The sequence below is a fragment of the Prionailurus viverrinus genome, chromosome A2 (assembly GCF_022837055.1).
Source record: "Prionailurus viverrinus isolate Anna chromosome A2, UM_Priviv_1.0, whole genome shotgun sequence".
Taxonomy (NCBI): Eukaryota; Metazoa; Chordata; class Mammalia; order Carnivora; family Felidae; genus Prionailurus; species Prionailurus viverrinus.
In genome coordinates this window covers 96,421,464-96,433,623 of record NC_062562.1, presented here as the reverse complement: position 1 = coordinate 96,433,623, position 12,160 = coordinate 96,421,464, and the positions used below count along the sequence as shown (strand labels likewise).

General features: G+C 38.5%; 1 protein-coding gene across 4 annotated transcripts in view; it reads left to right on the top strand.

The window, feature by feature from the left end:
- CDK6 (cyclin dependent kinase 6) overlaps positions 1-12,160 on the top strand; it is a 260,707-nt gene that overhangs the window by 174,202 nt on the left and 74,345 nt on the right. For all 4 annotated transcript variants that reach the window (XM_047850934.1, XM_047850938.1, XM_047850937.1 and 1 more), the window contains exon 5: positions 9,816-9,925. In XM_047850934.1, the coding sequence (XP_047706890.1) occupies positions 9,816-9,925 (110 nt within the window). The remainder of the gene's footprint in view (positions 1-9,815; positions 9,926-12,160) is intronic.

Here is a 12,160-nt window from a genome sequence, read left to right as displayed (position 1 = left end):
CGTATCCATATTCCTCAGAAATCCTTATCTAAGTTTACATTTGAGATGTGATGTTGAAGTGGACCCCAGAAGGAGAATATCACCATACTGATACCCTCCATAAGTAATTACTAAACCAAAGTACAGGCAAGGAAGTCCAAAGAATTCTTGGGTCTGTACAGTATCTACATTTTTTAAAGCTTCATGAACATTGCCGCATCATTTAGGGACTCTTAGAATCCGAACAGAAGTCATCTTACAGATGATTTTAGTCTAAATGTCCTTGTTGACAGAAATTAAAATGAAACTTAGGTAAGAATTTGCCAGCCATGTTCATTTCTTCATCTGCAAATCCAATGTGTTAGTCAAGGTCCCACCGGGAAATAGATGGCACACTCACAATAAGATAATTCAAGAAAGGTTTGTTTACAGAGACCAGATCTACAAAGGTGGTTTAGAGGAAGTGCAGTGGATGGTGCCGGAACTTTGATCTCAGTTGCAGCCAAGCTGTTACCATTCCCAAGCTTGACGGGAAGAGGGCAAGCAGTTCCCGGAATGGGTAGAGCCCAGGATGGAGAGAGACTTTGTAATGGCTGCACAGCCAGCTCTAGACAACCTTAATGGGAAGCAATCAGGGTGTTAAAGACTCACCTCAGGTTTCTCCCTTTCCTTGAACTCCTGCCTAGGCTTCCCAGTGGCTAAGCCCAGGAAGAAGCTGGAGGGCATGTGGTAGGTACAGATCCACCCCCGCCCCCCAGGCCAGAGACCATCTGAGAGGCAGAAGGAAGATGACCAGCAAAGTGTTCATGACGTGCTTTTCTGCTGTTCGTGCATGTAGCCGTGCAGTAAGGGTGGTTCAGATAATCTGCAAAGTTTTTTCAGGATCTTGGTGAAAGGATCATGAATAAAAAAGACTGTTAAATTGAATATTAAGGAAGAGTGGTTTACTCTGATGTATTTTGAGTCCGAATTGGCTTGGGCTCTACTTTATCTTACACTGTTATTGAACTTGTTCAAAAAAATTGTGGGTAGAGATCAAAGCAGTTTAAATAGATACATCCACTTGAGTAAATATCCTTGAACTCCTCTCCCACCCTGCCGTCTTCCGCTCCCCCTCCTGTTGCCAAATCCATTCAGCACCTCTAGAGGCTGTTAATACATGTAATGATTATAATAAACATCGCATTTGCTTTGGTTCCAGCTGGCTCCAGCCACCAAACTCTGTCCCATAGTTCATATTGTTGTCTTTGCTTAATAGACAACTGCATTGTTATCATTAGAGGCTACCTTTGTCATAGATTTCTAAATGTTGACCTTTATACATTGCATTCGTTGATTCCCTCTACATGTTTTTAAGCTTAAACTCACCATTATATTTTGTATTTAAGAATATTTAGAATTACAAAGCCTCAGGTAGAATTGATTACATTGTTGAGAACATTCCTCACTTCATGCCCTAAAATCTTGAAACATGTTTTTTCAGTTTTGTCCATTCCTTAAAAAGCTTTGAGGTAAAAATTAATAAATCTGCTTGCGTGTGACAAACTGGTTTTAAGTTAGGCAGTCTTCCATCAGAAAACTTCAGAAGTACAGAAGTGTGATAATTCCAAAGCAAATAGAATGTATATTTTACTGTCAGGAAAAATTGTTACAGTCTATTCTAAAAAACTTTGAATTTACATATTTTCCATCCCATGAAGTTGTAGAAATTATCATCATTTGAGATATTTTAGGTAACAGTGACCTAAGTGAGGACTGAGAGACTCTGGATCAGAGAATATGGAATATTCTCCAGATAAATTAGCAAATTAAAACTGGGGACACTGCTGATATATGAGATAATATTACATAAACTAGGGAACAACTATTAGATTTATATCTATTGCAAAAGGTAGTAATTTGTTATTTTTATTTTTTTTATTTTTTTTTTCAACGTTTATTTATTTTTGGGACAGAGAGAGACAGAGCATGAACGGGGGAGGGGCAGAGAGAGGGGGAGACACAGAATCGGAAACAGGCTCCAGGCTCCGAGCCATCAGCCCAGAGCCCGACGCGGGGCTCGAACTCCCGGACCACGAGATCGTGACCTGGCTGAAGTCGGACGCTTAACCGACTGCGCCACCCAGGCGCCCCGTAATTTGTTATTTTTAAATGAAGGCCTTGAGCATTGTTGGGTTTATTATTATTATTTTTTTAGAGAATTAACTGGAAATGAAAAGTCAATTAATACTTTCTTTTGGAATCCAAGCCTGTTGAATTCCACACAGACGAAACCAAAAAGATGTCTCTTTAGACAAACGCTGATAGAGTATAAGCAGACACCTAATTAATAATTCTGACTCCTCCCATTTTCTTACAATGATTTACACATAGACCAACCAAAAATCTTAGAAATACCAAAGAGATTTTTTAATCTTTTTTTATTGAAGTTATTAAATAGGAATTTGACAAATAGATGTCATATCATACAGAGCACTGTTGTTCAAAACTGAATTTTGAAATCTTTTTCTTAAACCTTATTTTTAAGGAAATCATTTAACCCCAAAGGATAGCTGAGGTTTTGAGATCTGTAAAACTCTTTTAAGAGTTCACATTGAAATATCTCAAAGTGAATTTAAAATCTTTCCCTCTTGGTTATTTAATTACAACCTGTATGCTCACCTGTTGATTTATGGATGTTTCCTGTGTTGGATATTGAGGAAGGAGCACAGAGTTGGAAGCAGATGGTCCTGGTGAGAATCCCAGCTCTTCAGCATCTCTGCTCCATGATTCTGGCCAAATGACTTAGGCTCTCTGAAATTCAGTTTTCTTAGCTACCAAATGTGCTTACTAACAGCAGCTGACTGACTTTGTACTTCTGAAATCATCCTCCGGCCCCTTTTTCCTTTCCACATTCCATCTCCTGCACTGCCATATTTTCACAGCAACTGTTCATTTAAAGCTTGCTGTTCAGGGGCATCTGGGTGGCTCAGTCAGTTAAGTGTCTAACTCTGGATTTGTGCTCAGGTCATGATCTGGAGGTTTGTGAGTTCGAGTCCTGCATCAGGCTCTGCACTGCTTGGGATTCTCTCTCTCCCTCTCGCTCTTTGCCCCCCACCCCAACTCGTGCACTCTCTCTCTCTCTCAAAATAAATAAAGTTAAAAAAAATTTTTTTAATTAAAAAAAAAAGGCTTGGTGTCCATGTATAGAGTCCTAGCAGACATGCTATATATGTATATGATTATTGTATTACTACATATAATCTGTTAATAAAAATGAGAAGGAGAGCCGGGGGAGGGTGGTCAGTCAGTTGGGCATCACCTCTTGATTTTGGCTCAGGTCATGGTCCCAAGGTCATGAGATCGAGCCCCATGTCAGGCTCCACACTAAGCGTGGAACCTGCTTGAGATTCCCTCTCTCCCTCTGCCCCTCTTCTTCACTTGCTCTCTTTCTCTCTCTCTCTCTCAAAAAAAAAAAATTATTACAATATATTTCACACTCTTCCAAAACTTACTTATTCACTTAACAGTATATCATGGACATCTATCTGTGGTAGCACAAATGAGTGGAAATGAAAACTAGCTCATCTTTTTTGCTGTTGTGATAACTGAATAATATTCCCCTATTGGACATTTTGTGAGGTAAACATCCTTGTGAATACTTCTTTGTATACTAGACTAATATTTTGGATAAACTCCTGCAGGTAGAACTCTGGTTCAGCAACATGGGCACTATTCCTTTTATAAATACTATCAGATTGTCCTCTAAAAAGGGTGTGCCAATTTAGTTTGAAACCGTTTTCCCATACCACAGCCAACCTGGAATGCATTTCCACTAATCAGGCAAAAATAATACCCCTTTATTGTGATGGCTTTCTTTATTCCTTCCTTATTTTTTTAATGAAATTAAGTAATCTTTGATAGTGTGTTTCTTCTTGTGAATTGTCTTTTTATATTCTTTATCCATTTTTCTGTTGTATTGTTTATTTATGTAATTTTTTTAGATGTTTTAATCCAGGTTGTTATTTGCCTTTTGCCTTTATTTTATACTGTTTGACAACGAGAATTTCAGCTTGAAATAGCTGGATATGTGAATCTTCATCTCAAGGTTCTATATTTCTCTTCATGCTGAAAAAGTCCTCCATATCCTAAGGTCCTCTTCTGTTTTATTTCTTTTCTTTTTAAGTTTATTTGCTCTGAGAGAGAGAGAACATACACAAGCAGGGGAGGGACAGAGAGAGGGTGAGAGAGAATCCCAAGCAGGCTCTGCACTGACAGTGTGGATCCTGATGTGGGGCTCAAACTCAGCAAACCACGAGATCACGACTTGAGCCGAGATCGAGAGTCAGATGCTTAACCAACTGAGCCACCCAGGCACCCCTCTCTTCTGTTTTCTTCTAATACATTTTTCTAGCTCTACTTTTTAGGTGTTCTATGTATATACCATTTCTCCTTATACATGGTGTAAAGTAGGGATCAAGCTTACTTTCTTCCAAATGGATGGCCAGTTGTCTTGATTTCAAATGTTGAAGTATATTTTCTAACTAAGATGAAATTCAGCACCTCTAATAAGAGTGTTAAACTCCATAAATAGATCAGTCTCTTTCTGGACTTCATTCTTTTTTTTAACCTGTTAGCACCCACTGTTTTCATTTCCATACCTTAGAATATATTTACAAATTCTCCTCACCCTTATTTCTCAAAGCTAGTTTTAGCTCTTTTTTAAGCATTATTCTGCCAGAGGCCCTGTATTGTCAAAGTTAAATTCCTCCCACAAATCATTGCGTTGCCTTAAACTTCCATGTTAATATAGGAATGACAATTTTTTTTATAGTATGACTTTTTCCCCATCCTAGTCATGGTCTGTCTCATCATTTATTTATTTTAGTTTTCAACGATAGTGTATCATTTTATTTATATAGATTTTTCTTTTTTTTTTAATTCTTCAGTGTTTTTTTGTTACTATTGTGAATAGGATACTTTTTATATTATATTTTGTAACTGACTTATTAAGATTTATGTATTTATTTTATATCTTATGTCTACCATCAGCTAAATTATTATTATCCTAATAATATTTTTGTTGTCATAAATTTTATTTAACAGAATATAAGGCCAATGTGTATAGGACAGAATCCCTTAGAAATACAAGGAGATTCTGGGGGAAAAAAAACAAAAACTCAATTCTCTTCCAGAGTTTGACAAAGTATAGAAAAATATAAGGATCTGTATGAGACAAAGTCTTATTAATAAAGAACCTCAGACTTAAGAGAATTGCTCTTCTGATACCCTATGATACAAAATCCAGGTATGCACATAGTCCTTCAGAAAGCAATAATAAATTCTTTCAAGTAAAAATTGTACAGGTTACATTCTCTGACCATGGATTTGTAAACCTGAGATTCCAACAATTAAAAAATAACCATAGGGGCACCCAGTAGGTTGAGAGTCTGACTTCAACTGAGGTCACAGCGGTTCTTGAGTTCGAGCCCCGTGGGCTCTGCACTGACAGCCCCTGCTTCAGATCTTCTGTCTTTCTCTCTCTCTGCCCCTCCCCCACTCACTCAAGCATGTGTACTCTCTCTCAAAAATAAGCATTTTTTAAAAAGAGAGATAAATAACTTGACCATATGGAAATTTTAAAACATTTTTTTGAGTTTATTTATTTATCTTGAGAGAGACAGAGAGAGTAAGCAGGTGAGGGGCAGAGATAGAAGGAGAGAGGAGGGATCCCAAGCAGGCTTCTCACCGGCAGCACAGAGTCTTACTCGGACTCAAACTCATGAAACTGAGATCATGATCTGAGCCAAAACCAAGAGTTGGACACTTAACCAACTGGGCCACCCGGGCGCCCCTAAAACACTTTTCTACATAATGTATTCTTCAAAGTAGTTTATTCTTGGATTAAAGAGAAAATTAAAGTTAAATTATATATTATTTAAGGAAGGAAAATGAAAAAAGTCCACTTAAAAATATATAAGTAAATCTTCTATCATTATTTAGAATTGAAAATAAGTCAAGTTTCGACATAGACAGATAAAGGCAAACAAAGAAACTAGGATGAGGAAATTTATAAAGATAAAAGTGGAAGTCAATAAAGTATAAAATAAAACAGTTATTCCCCCAAAAGGGAAATAAAGCTCTATGTCAGTTGTTTTTAACAAATAATACAACTTAAGCTCCTGGAAAACTTGATATGAAGAAAAAACAAAATTACACAACATTAAGAAAGAAAATTCGATTTTCTCTTTCTCAGAAAACCGAGGAAACAAATGACATTACAATAATTATAAGAAATACTATGTACAAATTTAAGCCAATACATTTTAAAATCCAGATTAAGGGTTTTCGTGGGGAAATCCTTTATCATTACCAAAATTGACTCAAAAAGAGACTGAAATCTAAACAGACTTAAGAAGAAATTCAAAAGATTGTTAAATACGTAACTGCTAACAAAGATCCTGACCCAGATGGTTTTATGAGTGAGTCCTTTTAAGAGACTGATCATTCTGATGTTGCTTATAATATTCCAGAATACAGAGGATAGAAACCTTGCACATTTCTAATATCAAAACATGAAAAATTAACCCAAAAAATAAAACTGTAGATCATTCTCACTTATGAATATAAGTTAATATTCTAAATAAATATTAACAGATAGAATCTAAGGGTCTACGAAAAGAATAATATATCATGATTGGGAGTGATTTACTCCAAAAAGGCAAGGATGGTACAATATTAGGATATCTGTTAGTGTGATTAATATACCACTCATAGAATGAAGGAGAATGACCACGTGGTCATTATTAATAGACATTTAAAGATATTTCATAAAAATTCATTATCCATTTTGAGTGGTAACTAATTTTTAAAAGGAATAGAAAGGAACTTTCTAAACATATCAGTATAGTTATTTTAACTGTCTACACATTGATTTGATGATCACAATAGGTACACTGATTAAAGTACTACAAGTGAAAACAGTCCTACTAAAGAGTTTTGGGATGGGTAATCAGTCAGAAATCAGAGCCTCTTTAGAACAGCTTAAAATAATGCAATATTCAGATTAAAATTTTCATTCCATATGATGCTAGACTTTATTTCAAATGGAAGTGAGAAGGTGGGTGTGTGCCTGTACACTATGTTTATAAACCACTAGCGGAAGAAACTTTCTGGGCCATTTACACCCACACTTTTGTTTGCAGTGTACCAGAGAAGGAGGGAAATATTGATAAAGCAGAAATAATTTATGCAAGTAAAAACTAGAGCCCAGAATTGGATGCTCTTCTTAGCAAATGGAGTAAGTGCCTTCTTTCTCAGGAATGACTGGTGATTGAATTTTGCCCGATTATCTTCTAGCAATGATTGCCTTAAATCATTAATTAGGTATTTGTTAAACCCCAGTTGTTATGCGAGCAGTATTATGATGGGTATTTACAGATGTAACCATGGATAAAATCGGGTCCATGCCCTCTGAAACAAACCGTATTATGTACTATATTACAAGGTGTGATTTTTAGGTGGCACTGGGTTCAGGGAGGTGATGGCATCAGAGGCAGGCTTTGTAAGATAAATAGAATTTCCACATGTGGAGAGAAATGCTTCCCAGACCAGAACAGTATCAACTAAAGCATGGAGGCAGGAATTGGAGGAAATGTCTATATAATTGAGTGGTGCTCAGACCTAGCCAAGGATCAGTATTACCTGAAGAACTTTGTTAAAAAAAAGAGAGAGAGGGAGAAGAACTCAAGGACCCCACCATGGAGACCTAATTCAGTGACAGAGAGATAAGGCCCAGACATCTATGTTTTTCTAAAATCCCCATGGATGATTCTGATGCACAGTCAGGGTTGAAACCCAGTGATGTGGTCTAGTATGTGACCATCCTGTAAGGATTATGGAGATATTATGGGATATACTGCTGGGAAGATAGAGCAGAGCCAATGATAACTGAGTAACACTATATGGTATTGTAGGTTTGTTTGCTTCCTTTTTTTTAAGTTTATTAATTTTATTTTGAGAGACAGAGAAAGCACACACATTAGTGGAGAAGAGAGAGAGAGGGAGGTAGAGTATCCCAAGCAGGCTCCACGCTATCAGCACAGACCTCAATGCGGGGCTTGATCTCCTTAACTATGAGATCATGACCTAAGCTAAAATCAAAAGTCAGACACTTAACCAACTGAGCCACCGAGGCACCCCATCTGCTTCCTTTTTTTAATTTCTATTACATCACCACCATCCCTCCATTAGATATCAACCAGATATCCCTTACACAAAATTTGACCTCTTGTGTGAATTCAAAGGAAAACCTGTTAAATGAGAGGAAGAGGAGGAACCGATCAAGAATCTTGTTCCAGTAAGATATGGCTGTATAATCCGCCACCCCCCCAAACTTAAAACAACAGTCATTTTATTATCACTTCTAATCCTGTGAGTTGACTGGACTCAGCTAGGCAGTTCTGGTCACTGTGACATTGGCGGGGGTGGGCCACAGTTGTCTGGGGGATCAGTCTAACTGGAATGTCCAAGACGGCTCACTCGCATGGCTTTCAGCCAAGAGCTTAGCTGGGGCTCTACACTGGAACATCTTTGTGGGCTTCTCACTGCGTGGCACCTGGGCTCCAGAGGAAGTGTCTCAAGGGTAAGCATTCAAAAAGGCCCCGACTACCAGGCTTCTGCTGACCTAGTTTTGGTAGCCTCAGATATATTCTGTTAGTTGAGTTGACCAGATCACTGAGGCCAACTCCTCAATGGAAGGTGAATTTAACTCCATCCCTTGATAGGAGGAGCAGCATGTGCCCACAGGAAAGAAGGAAATAGATGGCTGTCGTGTTTTGGAGAACTGCTACTGCATTCTTCATGCACCAAGTACTGTAGCATCAAAGTACATAAAGGAGACTTTTAGGAAGTTTAGATAGATGTCAACAAAAGTACAATTAAACAAAACAATAAGTAAGGATAAAAGGAATCTGAATAATACAACATGCTTATGTAATAGATTTATGTCTTGAATTCCTTATCTGACGGTAAAGAATATTACTTTATTTCAGGCATTCATAGAATATCTGCTCTCCCCAAAAGAGAAGCACTTGAACCCCTATATACTGTATACAGTATTTATACAGTATAAGGCTGAAGCCTATACATCTGTTTCCTTACCTCCCAGCCTTGCAGAAGTAGTTACAGTTGTGTTTGTTTCACCTGTTACTGTACACTACTCTGTATTAAAGGAGATTCTTCCTATTTAGGAATCCGGTACTCTGGATGGCTTTTTTACACATAGTATAAACAATTCAGTTACACATTCTGTCTTAAGTTGTTTTTTATTTGTTTTCTGAAAAGAGCGGCATTGAAGGGGGTTTATTTTGATTTTGCACAGTCTCATGATACGAGTAGTTTTGACTTGTCCTGGGTGCTCTTTATACTTCAAGGTCAACATCCAGCAACCACTGGACTCATCTTCTGATTTCCCAATACTGCTGACCTAGGAATTGAGCTAGAATCATTGCCTACACTTATTTTCCATGTATTGTTTTTTTAAGCCCCTTAACAAAAAGAACAATTTTGAGATTCGTGTTTTTTTAAGTTTTTGCTTTGCTTTCTGAAATTCAGTTATTTTACCATCCTAGTAAGAAACACCCAAGTCTGAGGTGGGAACCCAGGTTGTGGGGATGATGTCATTTCCTGACCTGTCAGTAATGAGTCCTAGTTGTTTATTGCTTCTATCTCAGCGTCCCCATATGATGGCTAAGAGCTCTTTCTGAACTGGATCTTGGCATTAAACCAGCCAGGATGAGAAGTTTAAGCAACCAGCCATCTTCCGCAGTAATGCTCAGATCTGTTTGCCGTTGCAGGTCGTCACGCTGTGGTACAGAGCTCCAGAAGTCTTGCTTCAGTCCAGCTACGCCACCCCCGTGGACCTCTGGAGTGTTGGCTGCATATTTGCAGAAATGTTTCGTAGAAAGTAAGAGATGCCTTTTGTTTCACTCTGTCTTCCTTAGAAAGAGGCTTTTTGGTCTTCAGTAATTTAAGTGACAGCATAGCATTTCTGTTGCAAGTAAGCTCATGCTAGGTCCAGATCCACCTGCTTCGGGTACCATGTCAAAGCCTGTCCTGGAGATGCTGTCTCTACGGTGTACTTACGGTGTAAGTCCTTACGGTGTACTTTTGTATGACTCTAGCTTCCAGCTCTCAGAAACTCTGTTTGGAAAGTAACATGCCACTGTTCTTCTGACTTATTTTTGTTGATGATGATAGGACGTAAAAATATCCTCACGGTGGACTTTGTACACAGGAGAAGGACCAAGGCTGTTAAATGTATGGAAATTTTGATGGTGAGAATAGTTGCTTAAACAGAATGTTCAGATTGAAAAGGAATAGGCAAAGAAGATGTCAGCACTGCTTCAGAATACTGAAAATGCTGTCAGATGGAGGAGAGATTAGACATACCCAGGCACCACAGAGAGCAAAACAAGGACCAAAGATACAGAAATTACAGAAATAAAGACTTTTGCACAGAAGTGGGAAAATCTAATGTTAGGCAGTCCTCTGAAGAGACGATTGGGGTCACTGAAAGTGGTGTATCCTCACTGGGTATTCAAGAAGAAACTGGACCACCACACATTGGAAGTGTTTGCAGTGGCATTCTTGGAGTGGGTGGATAGGCTAGATGACCTCCAGAGCCCTCTGATCCTGAGAGTCTATGATTCATTTGATTTTCAGGTCACAACAAGTAGCCAAACAATACAACAAAGATTTGCCGGGAAAATAATCCATTCCCAGGCACAAAATTCAGCAAATCAAAGTTAAGCAGAGAACCTAATCATAATCTAATGACTCCTTGTTTTCTATTTTCATTTCCCTATGTCCCTGGGAAACCTGAGTTGGGAAGCTGAGTATATTCCTGTTGCGCATGTTATGTTCAGAGTGTTGGCTACATGATAGCTCACAAGGAAGAGAAGTGCTTGACTCTTCTTCTGTTTTAACCAAATGAAGTGTTAGTGCATGTAATAAATTTGGGGACCTATTTTTAGAATTCAGCATTTTTGTATATTGCTCACAGGAAGGGATCATGCCAAAGAAATCAAAGTACATAGATGTTTGATGCAGGCCTACTGTATGCCAAGTACAGGACCAAACTTCTTCCCTTCTGTTACCTTTTTATGCTTCCTTATCAAAGATAACTGAGAGGCACCTGGGTGGCTCAGTGCCTTAAGTGGCTGACTCTTGATTTTGGCTCAGGTCATGATCTCTTGGTTCGTGAGATCGAGCCCCACCTTGGGCTTTACCCTGACAGCCCAGAGCCTGCCCTGACAGCCCAAAGCCTGCTTGGGATTCTCTCTCTCTGGCCCTCTCCTGAGCACATGCTCTCTAAATAAATAAATAAACTAATTAATTAAAAAAAGATAATTGAGATGCAGTGATAAATTCATTTGTCTAACATCAAGCAGCTAAAAAGTAGCAAGGGTATTATTCCAAATGAAGTCTTGTGAGTTTTAATCCAATGTTGTTTTTCTACCAAGGAAGGAAGAAAATAAGTAATATTGAATTCAGCTGCAATGTTTACCAAACAAGCTAAATAAGTGGTTTGGAAGTGTAGTCCTTGGACCTACGGCATCAGCATCACTAAGGACCTTGGTAGAAATGCAAATTCCCAGCTCCCCCCATCCCTACCCCAGCCCACTGGATCAGAGGCTCTTGGGCTGGGGCTCAGAAACTTGTGTTTTCACCAGCCCTCCTGGCGAGTCTAATTCACCCTCCAGGGTAAGAACCACGGGGTTGGATGACAAGATCACCAGGGATGAGCAATGTAGATGTGCAATTCCCAGACCTCTCCCTTAGAGATTCTGATTCATTACTAGGCTGGGGCCAGGCATTCTTGTTTTTAAAAGTACCTCATGTAATTCTTTTCATCAGACAAGTGTAGAAAACATTGGGTTAAAGCATTATGGTCAGAACAGGAAATAATTTACTGTCAGTATGGCAAGGTGGGAGACAAGCAGGCATTCTAGTTCATCCCATAAATAACTTCGTTCACCTAAGAGCTGATTAGAGAAATGTCCGTTAAAATTACATTGATATGTCCAGAATTGTCCTCAGATATAAAGATTGATCCTGCTTTTGTAATAAGGGAGAGAGTGATCTGTTTTGGGGGTTTTATTTTGGAGGGACTGTTTGTTTTTAAATAGGCGTCATGAAG